At 41.5% G+C, this 18,818-nt stretch overlaps 1 protein-coding gene across 2 annotated transcripts in view; it reads right to left on the reverse strand.

Moving 5' to 3' along the window:
- Positions 1-10,291: 10,291 nt before the first annotated feature.
- Positions 10,292-18,818, reverse strand: part of PREP (prolyl endopeptidase) — a 106,387-nt gene continuing 97,860 nt past the window's right edge. For both annotated transcript variants that reach the window (XM_075087370.1, XM_075087371.1), the window contains exons 13-15: positions 18,037-18,168; positions 13,358-13,514; positions 10,292-10,961 (exon numbers count right to left, since the gene is read on the reverse strand). In XM_075087370.1, coding sequence (XP_074943471.1) covers positions 10,667-10,961; positions 13,358-13,514; positions 18,037-18,168 — 584 coding nt within the window. In that variant the 3' untranslated portion in view covers positions 10,292-10,666. The remainder of the gene's footprint in view (positions 10,962-13,357; positions 13,515-18,036; positions 18,169-18,818) is intronic.

Below are 18,818 nucleotides of genomic sequence, written 5' to 3' on the forward strand. Positions count from 1 at the left end.
TCCAGCTAGAGGAGCTAATTAAACAGACCAGGGGAAAGTTCAGACGTATGTCTTGGGTGTCAGGTGGTGCTGACTGTTTGTTAACCAGGGATATCCAATTCTCGCAGAAGCACCTGGAGAGAAGGTTTGTCAGAGCCATGACACGTGTGCAAAAAGTGTTGCTTTAAAAGACAACAGCTGGAGTTAGGAGCAGATGGTGAAAGCGCGGTGAAAGCAGGGATTAAAACCAGAGGGCAGAACGGGAATTGTAATGCTGGTACCAAACATTCCCAACGGGTGAGATTCGGACATCTGTGGAAAATAAGAATGCTGTCTCAGGTCCCTGTTGCATCCCAGAAATAAGGTTTGAGTGAAGCATGGTCCTTTGGAGGGCCACATATGTGGGAACCATATGACACCCAAGGAGAACAGCTAGTCTTTGGAAACTGGCTCAAGGGATTTCTGAATTTCTAATAAGTGGTCTGGAACAAAGCAGAGAGAAAATTAAGCAAAGCCCCAAGGAAAGGGGCGTGTGTGTGTGTGAGCCTGCAGCTTGTTTGGTTTTGCCGTAAGCTTTGTAGTGATTCCTGCATGCCGAAGCTCTAGGTAATTCAAGGAGGAGGCAAGGTTAAAACAGCAAGAAGGTCAAAGAATGAAAAATGAGCAGGCATAGTGTGATTAGGAAAGATGAGAGCACCTTGTGAAGCTCAAAGCAGGTAAAGAAAATAAGATACTCCTGTAATGTGTAATACAAGGTAGAGAGAATGGAAGAATGAGACAGATGAAGCTGCTGCTGTAAGATATGGGCTCAGAGTCAATAGAAGGATCTATTCAGACAGGCTCTAGGTGTTTTAAGTCTGAAACTGTGATTCAGAAAACCCTGTCAATTTATTGCTTCCTTCCAGAAATGTCTGTCACGCAGGCCAGAAAGCTCCCTTGGTAGCTAGGCGCCTCTATTGTGCCCCCCTGATCTGAGCTGGACTTTGCACTGGGTGACAGGCCTTGGTTATTCAATGGCAGGGTCAGGCTCCTGCGTGCCTTTTCTCCTGCTGGCCTCATGCTTTACAGCACAGCAGGACAGCTCAAACAAATGAGCCCATGGTAGGATTTTGGCAAATCCTGGCGAAGTTGGGGCTCCCCAGCTGCCTTGCCTTGGCTGCCATTGCTGGTTCGAGGGGTCTCCTTGCTTGCTGCGTCTCCCTTCAGTTGTCTATAGGTCTGTGTGGGTATGCGTGGGTTGGCAAGCCAAGAAGATAAACTCCATGTTTTGATTGTAAAGAGGAAGACTCCTGGGAACCTGGCTTCTAGGCTAAACCAGCATTTTCAACAAAATTTTTGCTGGAGATAAGGATGACGTGCTCTCCCAAATGGCTTCCACAGCCTTCTAGGGCTTGAACATAAGAGCGATTAGCTTCCCTAGACATTTGTTGTCATCCTGACTAGTGCAGAAAACCCACAAATGAGATGAGTATGCTAATAAACTTGAAAAAAAAATAGCTTTGAGTGCAGGAGATGTTTATACTTAAAAGAAGAAATAGGTTGCCCCTGCCATTTGACAGCATTCAGGCCCTCTGCTGAGGCAGGGCAGGTGGTCCTAGAGACCTCATGCTCCAAATATATTTCCCAAGTTCCCATGTAAGTCCATTTTCCTCCGCAGCCAAGACCCATGTCAAGGGTCAGCATTGCTCTGGCAAGTGTACAGACAGCACAGCCTTTCTGCGAGCCTGTGCATTAGTCTGGACGACAACACGGGTATTGAAAACACAGGCGGCAGCAGCTGTCCTTCCAGCCTTGGCAGATGGGGCCAGGGCGCTGGCAGCCATTCTCCAAGGAGTACGGAGGCAGGCATGAGCCTCCCAGCACTTCCACCTTGCACAGTGTTTTCTCCTGTTCAGAGGCTTGTGGGTGCACTGTCACTGGGCTGCCTGCTGCGGGGGGGTGGTGTGGGGTGCACACATCGTGCTTACATGGGGCTGCGTGCCCCGGCCCTGCGAGACCCTCTGAATTTTACCACAGCATCCAGGCACAAATAATTAACACCAGACTTCTGCCCTGGGGCATGTGTCAGCTGGAAGAATATCACATTTGGGGACAAAGAAGAAAAGAAATTTTTTTTTCCAGAATGATTTATCACCAGCCCTTTGAGTCTGACCAGACGTCTGCAATGCTGGAAGCTGTCCTGAGGAAGAGGGATTTATTTATTTAAAGAGGTACTAAACTTTTCACAGTGAGCAATGTTTGCTAAAGACAGGTCTAAGTCAGGAGCTGCAAGGCACAACCTTTAGCTGTCTGTCTGAGCACTTGCCTATGTGTGTGTGTGGAGCCTGAGCAGATCCCCCCCCCCTTCCCTGTACTCAGAGAAGCAGTTGCTTCTGGTCTGAAACAAGTGAAGAATTTCAGGGCCCAGAAGGATTTAAAAAAAAAAAAACCAAAGTGACCCCCAACTCTGTAGTTTAGTATTTACCAGGAAATGGGAGATCCTTGGAATTTGCCTTAGCCCATATTGCTATTTTATATTTACATCATGGGATAAAACAGTGAAACAGTTTTGGATGCTGGTGCCAGAGCCCAGGACAGCGCTATGGAGGGTAAGCTGCTGTTGTGCACTGCCTGGGGCGTGACTTCTGCATTTAACATTGCAGCTTGGCGTTGCCCAGCCAGGGAGGGCTACAGGGTCACTCAAGCCCAAATTCCTCTCCCTGGGGAGGGTTCCAGCCATGAGGCTGCTGCTGTGTTTGAAAAGGGAAGGAGGGGAAAGCTGTGATGCACAGGGAACTCTGTCCTGGCAGATTGTTTGTTAAACATGCTCTGAAAATGCCTGTTGAATCACACCACCCAAAATACTGAACCAGAGCAAACAGCTAGTACCTCGCCCCAAGTGAGGTACTGAGTTAGCTGAATTGAGTAAACTGAGCTCAGACAGACACTTTACTAAAATCCCCCAGAGGATTATACAGTCAAGTGGAGATGCCTCAGGCTAACTCTGGTGCAGGATTTAAATGCCGATTAAGTTGGGTGTATCAATACGTAATTTTAGGGGGTAGGCTTTCCAAAAGAGATTTCAAAATTCAGCAAAGTGTCTGCCAGACCTCTGCAAGAGCAGGGGGAAAGGAAACCTAGATCTCAAAATGGGATTCAGAGTAGCTGTCAGGTTAAGCATTAAGTCACAGGAGGTATGAACCAGGCATGCAAGGCACCTGGGGATCTGAAGTCCTGCAGCACCCAGGCCACTGACACCATCTATGGGGATGCCTGAATACCCCTTTTTCTCCCTGGAAGAGAGTCTCATGTCTGCTTCTGGGAAGAAGGGGCCTCTATTCATCCAGTGACTGAGAAATAAATCTCAGGTTTATTTCTAAATCTAACCCTGCAAATGTTCATCTCAAGTGCTGGGTAGCCCCTGTTACTCCATCTGCACTGCGGGTAGCCTGTCTTCTGCATGGACCTCTTGGATGGGCACTGTAGCTTCTCTCCAGCCCTGTCTCTGCCCCCATCTCCTTTTGCTCCTGTCTGGAGCCCATGGCTGGACCCTGGACCTGGTACATTGCTTGCTGTGTCGAGGGCTGTTGATGGGCCCTATTACCAGTCCCCAGATCTACCCACCGTGGTCCAACCCTGTGGGACTGCACCCATCGCCAAGGGCATGGTCTGTGCTGGTGTCCTCCTCGCTCCCAGCTCCCTCAGCTAACAGCTGAGGCCACTGCTAGCTGCTACACAGGGAAAATGGGCTGTCCAGAGGGTCTTAGCCCTGGTGACCGCATCACCCAGCACAAGCTGCAGCTGACAGGTAGGACAAAGGAGCTGCTAAACAGAGGACCTACAACCTTCAGGGGAGCCTGAGATGGGGTGGCACCTGAACACCTGTCCCAATCTTGGAGGATTCCCCCATCGCAGGGGTTTAGATCCCTGTCAGTCATTTGCTGGTGGCCCAAAAGGGAGACTCAGCTAGAGGCTGCCACGCCTTTCTAGCTGGCTGGAGAGAGACAACTTTCCTGACCAAAATCTGCCCTCCATTTCAACTCTGCTGCCCTCAGCCACCAGTGGAGGCCACCCTGCGGCCCTCTGGTCTGTAGGCAGCCCAAAAATCCTATCTGCACCAAGGCCTGCAGAGCAGGGTGAAGTGGCTGACTGGTTAAATGATTCAATCTAACACATCCCTCCTCAAGTCACTGGTACATCATCCTTGGCTCCCCAAGTAACAGCCAAATAGAGAACTTCCATGGTTCAGTTACTACACCTAAGCACTAGCCTGATGGCTGGCGTAGGAGTTTGGGATGAGCTACAGCCAACATGTCTCAAAATTAGCCTCTGACAGCTGGGGGGAATGGCTCTTCCTTCAGCTCCATAAGCAGGAGCTCTGTGGGCTTGTGCATCTGAAAACAAAAGCACACAGTTCTTATCCTGTCATCCACTGAGAGATGTGGCACATCCACATCTGGCTGGTGATTGCTCTCCGTGTTTCTGACAGGTCCTGCTGCAACATGTGTCTTGTCACCCCCAACCACTCTGGGGGACTGAAGAGGCCCCAACATCCCTTTGCAGTTAATGCTCTGATGTATATTCCTTGAACCTAATTAGATCCATAAAGCAGAAATCAGTGCACGTTGGTGTTAAACCCCGATGAACAGAAAACATGTTTTCCAGAACGCGTCTCCAGGTGACATCCACCATCATGGTGACTCTCTCTGACCCAGCGTTGCTGTCCCCAGTTGGCAGAACAGTCTGCCTGATTCTCACCAAAGGGAACAAGCATCAAAAATAACAAAAGCTACCGAAAACCTCTAATGAAATGGTCCCAATAAGGTTTCTAATTCATTAGCTGGAAGCAATTTTGTAACTTTGATACCACTCCCCCTCAATCGACTTCCTCTGGCAAGTGCAAAGGCCCTGGAAGGCTCCACCAGGCAGGAAGAATGGGCAGCAGGCCCACGGCAGCAAACTGTTTAATGACTGGGTTGCTGTGTGAGTGACTGTCATCTGTGAGAGGGAGATGTTTTCCAGTTTGTCCTTGGCAGCCAAAGCTCTGCAAGCTAGTGCTAGAGGACAACCACACTGCGAGTACATGAGGTTTCAAGAAATTTTGCTTTTGCTTTTAGGCATTTTGAGTGATAGGTGCTCTTGCAAAGATCAGATTTGGATCTGCCGTTCCTCAAAGGTCAAGGAGGTCTGAGCATCTCTAATCAGGAAAAGCAATCCCTTTAATTTAAAAATACAGCTGGAGGTTTGTTTGTGTACTGCCAACAACAGAGGTTTCCCAAGCTCTGCAATTTATGGGCAGCGATCACAAATGTTTATTACTTTTTTACTGTAATGCAAAGTTTTCCTAGTACCTGTGTCTACCTAGTGAAAGGCAAAATGAAAGGTAAACCATACAAGAGCTGATGTATCGGTCCCTGTGAATAGTCTTAGGTCTACAGCTTTATGCCGCTCATGATGAAAACACATTTTTCATACTGAGAAGCTTTAAACCAAAAAGCAATTTCAGCAGCAGAACGTAAATTATTAACACTAAATCTATGAAGTAGGAAGTATTTAACAGCTTGGCCCAGCTACTGAAATAGATACCTGCACATACCCACATTTCAAAGCTTGTTCTCCTACAGCAGAGCTTTCTCTGAAATATAACACTACCAGAAACCATAATATTCTGTTGAGGAATGACAGTTTCATTTGAAACAATCAGAAGACACTAAGTGTTGTTTATCGGCTCCTGTTACAGCTCCAAAGGATTCTTAATGGTGAAATGCCTGAGCTTGTTATTCAGTTTCTTTCCCAGGAAGGAAACAACAGTCCACGTTACAGCACTTTTGTCACTTGCTGTCAAAATGACATGATGTTGCACACCAGAAATGGCCTAAAAGCATAAAGCAGCACAGAAAGCAGTTTTTCACCAGCTAAGTATTTTCATCCAAACTTCTAAAAAAATTGCATTAACTGGTGTATAAATAACTAATGAATAAATTCCTCTGTTATTTAGTATGCTCATGGTTGTTCAATGACTTTTAGGTGGCAAAGCAAACATTAATTTTTTTGCTGTTGCTCGTCTTCCGACACTTTCAAAGTCCCAGAGGAGAAGAAAATATATTTGATGGCATCACTAAAATGCAATATATCTTAACGTTCATCTGTTCTTCTAGTGAAGAGATGTCAGAGGTTAAGTACAACTCTTTGCAGGGAAAGAAAAGCAGCATGAAAATGATGGTGCTAAGATCTACATGGAATTTCCACTTATGAAACCAGGTGGTCCTGCTGAATTAAGGTCTTTCATGCAGCTCAACATACAGCTGGTCTGTAGCTTCAATGTGTGCAATCTTACACTTGTAATACAACCTTGCTTCGTAAAACCAGGAAATTCCACCCCCCTCAATGTCTGGGGGAATGCTTACTTTGGAATCCACACAGTGAACGTTCATCCAGTCTCCTGAAGTACTGAAAGCGTCAAATCAAGATGAATACTACAAAATCAAGCCCTTTCTATTGGTTTTCTTCTGATTATTTCCCCAGTATTTTGACAGTGATTCTAAGATGAAAACTATAGATATTTTGGACCTAATCTTGCCCTGTTTAGGCTACAGACAAATATCTAATTTAATGCTTCGGTTAGCACTATCAGACACCTACCTAATACACATATTATTTTAAATAGTATGTGCCCCCCCCCCCCCCGCACAAGGGGTTTAGGAATAATATCTCTTCTTCCTTTTTGTGCATAGAAGGCCTGATAGGCATTGAAAGTAGTGCACATGCACAAACTGTAGTCTTCTAAACAGCACACTGCAGGCTAGAAATGTCACACTTGCAGTGACACCATCTACCCAGTGACTCCAGCTCTCGTGCTGCATCTGCTGCGGAAGCCAAAAACCTTTAGTGAAAATCACCACGAACTGACTCTTGCCATTCAGACTTCCAGCATGAAACTTACCCTGCTATGGGTAAGGGCACAAGCACCAAGTTTGTTCCTTGCCTCTGTTAACTCCTGCTATCAAGGCAGAGGCATGTCTACAGAACAGATTCTCACTGACATGTTATTGCTCAGCTTCGGTTTTAAATGTTGAATTTTCAGTTTATCTTCTTATGGAAAATTAGGAGAAATGGCCAAATCACAGTCCTCCTAGTCCAGAATTTCAGTTCATTTCTGCAGATGCCAGTAGCTAGTCCAGCTTCCTCGAGGGAACTCCATCACTGGGATTTCTCTGCCATGAATAAACTGAGCTTATTCAGAAATGACTGTTCAGGAATAATGTTATCTTGAGGACACACCTTGGTAATCTTCAGAGACATGAGAATTGGAAAGCCACCCCACCTCCCCCTCCTGCAAGGGCAAGGAAAAGAAAAAAGCCCAAGGGATGCTTTTTCTTTTCCTGGCATGCAGTATAGTAAGGCAGAAGTAATTAAAAGCACATACGGAGAAATGAACAAAGTTACCAAACCTGGCTGTTCAAACAGCATGGACTGTCCAAATCCTGAGAGGTTTGTGCAAAGAGGCAATTGCACAAAAGCTGTCTACTGAAGATTTTCAAAGTAGAAGAGCTTGGCAGAAAATTGGGTGGTTGTTTATTAGCTTGGCTTCCAACTCCCTCCCTCTACCGGCCACCGCCCCCGCCCCCCAAATCCTACTCAGCTTGGAAAACCCCTTTCACAAGAGAGGTTGTCAGGAAGAGTCTATAAGCAGATCTTTTGGCAATCCTGAGGGGCTACCTCAGACTAAAAATAAATAAATGACCTGACAACACAGGTATTCAAAAGTTATTGCTTGACACATCGAATCCAAAAGTACTGCTGCTCATGTTTCTGCCTTCCTACAGACAGATGGCAAAGTAGGGTCAAGTCAAGAGAATCCTGGTGAAACAGATGTCCTAGGTGCCAGGAACAGGCGGCTCCAAACTCGTCTTGAGCGTCCTTATTCTTACATACCACAGGCCAGCTGCCCTTCTTCCACCATTAGATCTGGGTGGTTATATTACTGGGGAGGGCGCAGCACCTACCTAAAGGCAGTATCTTTGGGGTTTTTTTTTTGTGTGTTTTTTTTTAGCTACCCAGATGTAAATTAACTCCAATGTAAAGGAATTCAAATACCTCTTTCTGTGAAGAATATGAAAACTCTCAGCTTTTAAAAATACTTCTTTTTTCACATAAATCAACTGTGTTGCAAAAGTATTCTCATGGGAGCAAAGACAACTAAGATATCTTTACATTAGTATCAGAAGGAGCAATATGTAAAGAGTTCATTTATTTCCACTTAAAAACATGTTTCGGTTCATGTAGCATAAGCCTTTCACAGGACTATACAGCTTTTTTTGATTTTGATCTTGGCACAAATCATTGGTGTCTATTTTTCTAAGAAACATGATTCTGAAAAAGCAGATAGTTGCGAGGAGGTTGCTTTGCCCAGCTAGTGAATTTTGCTTCATGTACTAGAAGTAAAAGGCACAAAATACAGAGGACCTTCATAAAATGGCATTTCCACTGTAGAGAGGAGAAGTTAACCTTGAAAGCAGACTAACAGAGATTTCATTAGGTTTTATATAGCAGGAATGGATTGGCTCCAGGTCTACTTAATCCAAACCCTGAAGGTTTAAATCCCACTATATTACAGGAGCATTACTTGCTCAGAGTTAATTACAGATTCCAGCTGGAGCATGACCCCTTCTGCACCGAAAGGAGCGACTCAACTAATAGGACAGCTCTGCAACATCACTTTTTTGGCACCTGAATCCTGGACTTGGCATACCTGATTGAGATCAATTAAAATGTAGACATTAAGACCCCATTACAGAAACGCAATGCCTTCCCAATAGAGATACCAGCATTCTACAAGGGATACTCTTGAACACCTCTTATTCTGTCAGTGGTGTCTCCAGCAAGCCAGCTCCACCTTCAATAATATTGACTGCTACTCAAAGAGAAATGCTTGTTTCCGAACTCCCCACATTTCAGGTCATCTGCCCTGATACTGAGCCATTCAGGGAACTCAGGTTCAGCAGAAAGCTTCAGGAGGAAAATGAATGGTTTGTAATCTGTGCCAGAAATTTTGTGTTTGAGCAGCTGCAGAACAAGGAAAAGCATTTTTAGGAACCAAGACCTGAAGAGATGATTGAAGTGGCTGTGCCCAAGCCTTTGCAATTCAGCGCACCGACACAGTTCAGCTCTATTTCACAAATGCCCGAGGACCATGTTTTCCACACACCCTATCCCGCATAGCTTTTGTCGCAGAGGCGAAGCTCTGCTCTCTTGATGGTACTGTAACATTCAGTAAGAGGCCAGATGCCACAGCTGTGAGGTTTAACAAGTGGACATGGCACTCCTTTATGTGCTTTGTTTCTGCCATGCAGGGAAGCTGTTGAAAACCCCAGATTACAATAGAAAGCAGTTCACATACCTCTGGGAAAAGGGGGATGCTGAACATGAACCCTGTTTTTACAGCTTGGAGGGAAAAAAAACCCAACCCTGCCTCGGCTTCTGGAAGAATATATATCAGTTCATCCAAAAGTGAGAAGCAGCAGTGTTTTCCGGAGGGGCAACAAGACTAATAAAAATTGGAAGAATATGTTTTTGCTCTGCAAAATCAAACCCTAATTGTTGCAGTGCATCAGAGTTTAGACAGCTAGTAGGCAAATACTCACATCTACTTTACAGCTCTACAGCCTAGAAGGGAAAGATATGAAATGGCAGTTCAAATACTGCACCTGTGTCAAATCATTAGGATGCCTGACTACCAGCTCTTGTTGTTCTGCAGCCAGAACTAGGTTATATACGTATGTTCAGATTTTGGCTTGTCAGAGAACATTCTGTCAAAGGCATTTAGGAAAAACTGAACTTGAGCGATCTGGATAAAGCTGTGGTTTTGGGATGGTGGGGTGTTTTTGTGGGTTTTTTGTTTGGTTGGTTAGTTGATTCTTTTTTCTTCTTTTTTTTTTAAACCAGTGTCCAGTCTACTCTTCAGAAATAGTTGAAGAGCTAACAGCAGATGGGTTGTCAAAGAGTATCTGTAAGGCTTGACTGAGATCACAGTGAGAATCTAAGAATCCTTCAAGTTTTCCATCCTCCAATTTTCTCTTCTGTGTGGAAATAAATGACAGAAGAGAAAACTGGTGACATTTTTAATTCTCTTTGGAAAGAAAGAACAATTTAGCAACATTGTCATTATAGACTGTAACACACGAACAGCATGTAATACAAGCTTTTTAATAATATTTGACTTAATTACCCAGGTTACTGTCTCTTCAGTATTTCATGGTTATCACTGAACACCTTCAATTCACATTCTTAAATAAGTTACTATGTAAATAAAGTATGCTCAGAGTTCTTGTACGTGGACAGTACTTACATTTAATTACGGATGATCTGGATATGTTTATAGGCGCAAAATACATTAAAATTGTTTACAGGAAATAATCTCAACTAGCACTAACTCTGGAATCTAAATGTTCACAACAGCACTGACAGTAGCGCAGCTATTTATTTGAACATGCTTTTCAAAATGCACTTTGGAATGCAGTAGAAAAGAAATTCAAAGAAACGCCAAAAAGAGGGAAGCACAGCAGATCAAAACTCCATAGCAGGTTGTATCAATAAAATATTAGACTGCAGTTCTTAAACGTAAGTACTACACTGAGTAGTAGTCTGGTTGGTCTTAAATGGTGTTAAAGCCCTTGTTTTCTAAAGGAGACAGTAATAACCATTTTGCCTATTCAATCCAATCAAGATTTAGGCATCGTGCTATAAAAGCAAACATATCTGACACTTCTTCTATAACTTTAGCAGTTGGCTTTCCTGCTCCATGCCCAGCCTTGGTGTCAACATGGATGAGAAGTGGATTGGTTTGTTTACGGCTTCGGCCCACAACATACTGCAGAGTAGCGATGAACTTCAGTGAGTGTAAAGGGACCACGCGATCATCATGGTCTGCTGTGAGAAGCAGTGTAGAGGGGTACTGGATGCCATCTTCTTCTGGTAGTTTGATATTGTGAAGCGGAGAGTACCTGAGAAGAGCACACAAATGTTTACGTATTTTTTCCTCAAGACCCAGCAAGAAGGTCGTCTCATGCTGAAATCGTCAGAGTGGCATTTGATAGCGCTCAGAATTACTACGGTTCTCAGTTGCATAAATCAGAATTGCAATACTGGCAACTGATCAGTCGTAGTGGCCACAGGTCTCTGGCTCTCAAATGTGAAGCAAGTATGTTTCCTTAATTTCAGATAGGTATATGCATACATCTCACAGAAATGCCAAAAATATCAGGAATGGGCAACAGGGAAATTGCAGCAGAAGCTGTCAAGTCCATGGCAGGATCCATCCTGCTGGGAAACTGGGAAATCAAGACTTTTTCCTAGCATATGTATGTAGTCCAGGTCTGCATGTGGATGGCTCCTTCCCACGCAAATTTGGAAACAGTCTCTGACGGTAGGCCACAAGGGCTGTACAGTTATTAAATATGGTCCCTCCAATATTTAGGCCACCTTTGAACATGCATGTACTCTGAGGGAACACCATACAGGACACAAAGGAGAACTCTTAAGTTTTCCTGCTTTCGATAAATGACCTTGATTTCTATTTTTTGAGCAATGAATAATCTGACTTGCTAAATTTGCTTTCTTTGCAGGAAAATTTACATCTTTTAGCTACTGTAACATAACATAAAAGGTGTATCTACGTATCTCAACACAAAGTACTCTCTAGCATTAGAAATTAAATGTAATAGTAAGTCACAAAGAATTGCATCTAACCATTTCACACTTCATTTAGACAAAGCTAGACCTAGAGAGAATGTTACATTCCTTAAATCAAGAGTAGGATACTATTTTTCCCCCTGTTTCATGACAGGAAATACAGAAGGAAATTTTGCTTTATCTTTGAATGAATTTCCCACTTGGAAGAGTACCCATTAAGTCAGTCCAAATTATTTTAAGAACACGTGACAATATTTGAATGTCTAACCTAACGGATCCCTGGCTTCCTCACTGTCATTTAAGGAACAATGTAAGTGAATTTGCAGACTATGATTTGCTTTGAAAAGGAGTTAAATGGTAGACACCACATGCCTTATATATTTTGCCTTACTGCACTATATTTGCCTTATATACTTTTTGGGTACCTGTAAAGGCAACATCTAAACAAAATTACATATATATCCTCCTACATTTGATAAGCAATTGCCAGCTGTTGGAAAGAAATATTTCAGGTATTGCCATATAAGATGTTTCTAATATTATTTATTGAGATTTTGTGAGTGAGCATGTGGTGTAAGTAGGTACGGAGTGACTCCTTCCTACAGATGCATTTCTCCTAATCACAGAATGAATTTAAAACTTTGCTTCTACTTTGGCTCTTCAGAAAATCTGAATTCACAGACGTGCAGGCAAGTTTCAGTGTCCAGAATCATGACAGTAATTTGGAACATTTTTATAACAGTTAATATTTTATCTATTACCCAAGATCTAAGTTATCTATTGATAAAAGATGAATTATGAAATTTGTTAATTGTTTTGTGCTCTATATCTACAAAAATGTGTTTGCCACTGAAAGCTTAAATTGGACAACTGGAGGTTTTCAAACAATGTAATTACAATGGGCTCAAGTGATCATCTAGTATTTGGACCTGACATTGAGGGTTTTTTTTTAAATAAATGCTTTAGATCAAGTTAGATCTCAGTGTACTTGTAGCACATGTGCGTTTTAATGTCTAAACACTCTATTAAATTTCAGACCAGCCAAATTGTTTAGTGTGTCTGAAGCATTCTCCTGGAATGTAAGTCTTCATTATTAAAGGAATACAAATGCAATAACAGAAGATATCGTTTCAGAAAAATATTTTAAAATTATGGCACTTATCCTAACACACTCATTATTAGCCATATCCAATGTGCAGATCATTTCTGTTCTCACACAGCTGTCTCTCTCATGTATTTTTTTTTTAAAATAATCTTTCCAGACACCTCAGCAAGAAGTTAAGAAATGAATATCCTGTTATGGTTTACTGCCATTCAAATTCCTACAAATAAATCCCATCCACATTGTAGAATATAATTCACAATGGTGACTGTCTCTCCCCCGTCATAAAAAATACAGTTTATGTATTGGTTCACTTGAAAATATTCTGTTGTGACAGCCTGAAGGAATCACCATTCAGAAGGAAAACCTTACAGGTTGTTAAAGCTGCTAGTGGAACAAGGTTTTTGAAAATATAACCAGTTGACTCAACGGGGCTTTGAAGATAGTCTTTCATGCAAGACTGACTTGTAAGGAAATGCTGAACTCCCCAAATCCACTGTGGGGAAGGATGAAATAGTTCTTAGAATAGATATTGATCATGACAACCTGAAACTGTTGAGCAGACTATGCATTTTAACAACCACGGAAGTACTTAAAGACACTTACTTGCACAACCATTCAAACTGCTCTTTACAGTCGGAGCAGCCATAGTCAGTGGTCCAAGCATGGCCAATGGTGTACTTGTGGAATTTGAGCATGTCCATCACTCCCACTTGGGCAATAGCACAACCAAATAGGTCAGGGCGCTGATTAGCACAGGCAGCTTTGACAGGAAAACAACTCTATTAGTATTCATATCTTAAAGAAATAAGCTCAGCAGTGAAAGGTCCGCTGCCAAGTTCATGAAAGACCAAGTTCCAAAAAGCTGTCTTTCATAAATTCAGTTTCTTAAAAAAAAAAACCCCAAACAAAAACCAAACCATTAACCAACCCCAAAACATAAAGCTGTTAAGTTAAAACAATGTGAGAAGAAATATAGATTACCATAGATGACCTCTGAGGTCCCTTCCAACCTGTGATTCTGTGATACAATACCTGCAGCCAAAGAACTTCAGTATGAAATATCTGATATAAACCCAACTGCACTGGAAGAAGACTGCCAGTGAATATGAAGTTACATAGACTTTCAAGCAAAACTGAAAGCAAATACACAAATGGCTAAAAATTATATCTCCCAAAGATGGTGTGTTCAAAAGAGCTAAAGAGCTATTTTCCTGTTCTTCAGGCACCAAATATGCTGTTCTATGAAAACTGCCTTCCAAACTAGCAAACTGGGTTTAAAGGACAAATGCACTTTTAAAATATGTGAGCTTTTGGACTACTGAATTGAAGTTTCCTAAACCATTCACCGTCTAAACTTTTAATATTAGTATCAACAAGGAAAAGCGCATTAAGGAGCAAAAGCCCTCCATTTATTGATGGAAGTTTTCTTCCATAATTACTACGTAAACCCATATGAAGAGTTTTGATAAAAGCAGACTACTACAAAATCAGAGGAATAACCTCATTTTAATAGAGCAAATTACTGTTGTATTTTCTTTTTTTATTATTTCCATCTTCCTACTACTGGAAGGGAGAATTTCTTTAAGAACAATGCTTGCCTCATGTATTTTAAAAATAACCACAGTAGGCCCGTCTAGCTCACTGTTCAATTTATAAGAGTGGCAACTGGCAGATGCTCTGGGAAAAGGTGTTAAGCAAATACTGGGAGGTATTTCCTGGACTTTATAAGCTTTTGAACTAGTTGTTTAGGTATTCCCTGAGTTGGAGTTATCTCCAGCCATCCTGTTAAACAGCCATCAAAACACATATTGTCCGTAAATACATGTATTTCCTTTCTTAATGTTTAGTCATCTAGCATTCATCATATCCGATAGCAGTAAGTTCTTCAATCCCAGTTTCTGTTGCTTGATTTAAATCTGTTGCCCGGTGATTTTACAAATTCCCCTGCTTTTTTTGAATTTTAATAAATAAGGAGCACTGAGATTTTCACATAACTACAACAACGGATCCCAGAATCCCTTTCTTAATTCAGAGCTCATCACTGTGCATCCACATGTAGATATACTCTTTCCCAGATTCTTGTACCTCCTTCATTTTTGTCCATCGTGAAAATGGATTGTTTATTCCCATTCTTTGCCTCCTGCTAACCAGGATATTGCTATGACACAACCTTGCTTCCAGCTCAGCAAGAACTTTCTTGCCTAGCTTTATGCAAGGGACCTTGTCGAAAGCTTTTGAAAATCCAAGAATAACTCGTCACCTAGATCACTGTTACAAGTACCATATGCTGCCTGACTCCTTCAAATAGCTCTAATAGATTTGCAAGATGCAACTTCACCCTGCAAAACTCTTCCTTATATGTCAGCTATTATTTATCAGTTTCCTGATTAGAGAAGTCAGATTTACTCATCTGCAGCTTGTGGATCACCATGAACCATTTAAAAATTGGCATTACACTTGCCCCCTTCTGTTCCTCAGATATTCAGGCTTAGTAGCCTGCAATTCCCTATCGAAGTTCACTTAGGATCTTGCATGTGCACCATCTGTCCTGGCAACACACTACTTTTCATTTGATTAATTTGTTCCAAAACCTCCCCTGCTGATGCTTCAGCTTGAGTCAGCTCCTCAGAGTATTCCCCATGAAGAGAGACTGTGGTGTAGGGAACTCCCTACCCTCCTCAGGAAGGAACACCAAAACAAAGAGACCATTTAGTTGTTCCTGTCTGCCACTAACTTTCTTTAGTGCTCCTTTTACACCTCACTAACCTGTAAGTCCCAGAGATCCTCTGGCCAGCTTCCTGCTTCTGATGTGCATAGAAAGCTTTCGTTGCTAATCTTTATATTGGAAGCAATTTGCTCATCAGTCTCCTGTGGTCTGTTGGTCCCTGTCAGAGTTTATGCTCTACCCTATTTTCTTCATTTGAACGTGATTTCTGTTCTCTGAAGGATGTGATTTTACTTCTGGTCATCTCTGATACGTAACTATGCTAACTTTTCCTGGGTCCTTTCTGAGCCATTTTCATATATAGTGCCTTAAATAGCAGCCAGGTAAAAGCTCTTTATCCTTTTAACTGAAGCTTTTGATCAGATCTCTCCCCTTCACGTTATTCCCTTTTATGAACATAAATTGTATTCTGTTAGGAAAAAAACACCAAAACAACTATAACAACATTTAATTTCAGTACTCTCTATTGCAGAGTGCCTCTTGAAGCACTGTGTGTTGCTCAGGATTTTATAAAAAATTGCTGCTCCTAGTTCCCTAAATAGTTACTTCAGTAAGAAATCACTTAGAGACACTCATCCATTTCCATAGCCCCTTTGATTAGCCATAATAATTATATGCATTAATAAACTGTAACCTGGCACAACAATTTATTTGTGAATTTTTCTCCTCTCCACATATTTTAAGCTTTAAAATTCAGTACAAAAGTAAGATTTTAAAACCTCAGAACTGTTTGTCCAAGCAAACACGAGAGGTCAAACGTTGCGTTTGCATGAAGGAGGTTTTCAGCTCACAGCTGTGCTGCTTTGCTCAGCTTTGGGATCACACTGCAGGACAAGGAAGTCTTGTTTTGCAGTTGAATGAGGCAAGAGCTCAGGGCTCTGCGCTCCTCAGACACCTCCTGTTAGTAAGACTAAAAGGAAACAGTATTTTGGAAGAGTGACAATACTTGTCAGATCTTTTCTTCAAATAAATAAGAAGTTAGAAAATCTGGCAGTGGGTCCTTCCACCTAAAGCATGAGTTATGCTCTCTAGCGTTGCATAAACAATTACTGCAAAATTTAGTTCTGCTTTGATGAAAAAGCACTTAAAAAGAATTTCTTAAATTCACCTAATTCTACCCAAAGAAAATCCCTGTCTGGCTCATCAAGAGCATGGAAATCCAGCTGAATTGTAATCCATCTACAAGTGCAAGGGAAGGTTTCTAACAAGATTTTTCAGAGCAGGGAGGTCTAAATTCCTGACACCTGTGTCCTTACTGGATTGATGTACACTCTGCAGATGCCACTTGCTTCCCCCTACCTAAACAAGGAGCCCAGCTGACTTGTTCAGCCAGAAACACAGGTTTTTTGATTAGTAAAGCTGGGTAGGATGAATCTCATCCTGACTAAAGCTGAAGTCCATGTAACCATAAAATAGTATTTTCAGAATGTAACGTGTTGAAAGTTTAACTGCCTTTCCAAATATATATTTACACTCACATAAAATTGACTTGTGCAATGCTTGCACTCCCAATAGTAAATCTACTCATTTTCTATAAATCAGTGGTTTATGAACCTGAAAGCCTTTTTTTTTCCTTCTTACATGAGTAGCTCAACACAGTCATACTGTCACATACCTTTCATGCTATTTAAAAAAAATAAAAACAAACACCAATATTATTCATGTTTCCTCCCCCTTTCACAATTGAACAAAATCACCTCCCTTTTTCTTCTACTACTTCCAGATACAGAGATTTAATCAGAAATAAATTTTGTAGCTCTTTAAGTACTCCTTACATTATCAGACCTTTTTGTGACAAGCTTTTCTGTTTAAGAGGAGGCGATTAATTTCCTTGGATTTCAGAACACAATATGCAAACGATGCATTTGCAACAAAGTGCTAAATTTACAGACCCCCTAAAAAGCTCATGACTTTTTCAAGTAGCTGTACTTGTATTTTATGTGTCTCACATAAAATGAAGACAGACATTAGTGATTTTATTTGTGGTCATGTTTTAACCACCCAATGAAAGTGGAGTCAAATTGTTACGTGTCCCTGTACAAAGACTTTAAATGCAGAACTGCCATGTTTTCATTTACCCTCTAAGAACAGGAATGCATGACTACAGAAAGAGTGAAAGAGAAATTCCGATGAAGGATTGCAGGACATGGGGTTCTGGCTTACGCTACAGACCACACAAAGTTTCCCGATGCTACATAACAGATTTCTGGTTATTCAGTAATTATTCTGTAATGGTGAGCCTTAAGAAAGAAAAATCAAACCCCAAATGTTTTTTAAAGCATTCTTACTTAGTGTGCGATTCTGCCACAGTGTTAGCTCTACCACACAAGACAGCAATTTTAAGTATTGCTTTTAGCAGTCAGCCTTTGCTAGAGACTGCAGAATCCCAACGTCCTATGCCAACAGCAAATGAAGTACAATTGTATATATTTAACACCTGGTATAAATTAATACATTGACATTCTGGCAACTTTTGAAAAGAGGATCTCATGAATTTTTGCCTGGTTACTTAGATAAACCCAGCACCAAACCCAGGAAATAGATGAGCAGTTCTTACCAACTAAGAGGCCCCCATTTGAGCCTCCATTAATAGTCAACTTCTTTGGGGATGTGTAGCCTTCCTTGATGAGGTATTTAGCAGCACACTGAAAGTCATCAAAGCAATTTTGTTTGTTGGCCAAGATACCACCTAGCACAAAAATAAAACACATCGTTTGATGCCATGAAATCCATTCAATACCATCTCTTCAGAAAAATGTGTGTGCAAACATACCTAGGAACAATTCTAGTTTCATGAACATTTTAATAATTGATGCAGCTCAGAAACACAGCAAAAATGAAAGATTCTTTCAACACAGAGAGGGTATAAGATGGTTCTGTCAATAACTCTAATGCTTTCAGAATCTCTGAATAATACATACCTATACTGTGGAGTGAGTGCCAGGTAATGTTCCTATCCAGTAAAATTAAAGCTAAAAGCTTTGCATTGCAAAATATACACAAAACGACCACATACAATCCACCCGAGGTTTGATCTAATGGGAATTTAACAGCATTAAACTCAGTGACAGTTTCTTAAGGCAATAAATCTTCAACTTATAAAATAAGCTATATAAAATAAGCACTTCTAATTTCCTGGACATAGAATATGTGGCTGGTAATTTACTTTTTTTTTTTCCCATTAGCTGTTTTCAAATCCGATGATATATAGCTATGGTCAAAAAGGGACTTCAGAGTTGCATCTTGGTTTGAAATCTTATTAACTATCAATATGGAAATGCTTAAGATGCTGCCATCCTGTTGAACAAAATTCCAAATGCGATCAGATGTATGAGGAAT

This window comes from Phalacrocorax aristotelis, chromosome 3, assembly GCF_949628215.1.
Source record: "Phalacrocorax aristotelis chromosome 3, bGulAri2.1, whole genome shotgun sequence".
Taxonomy (NCBI): Eukaryota; Metazoa; Chordata; class Aves; order Suliformes; family Phalacrocoracidae; genus Phalacrocorax; species Phalacrocorax aristotelis.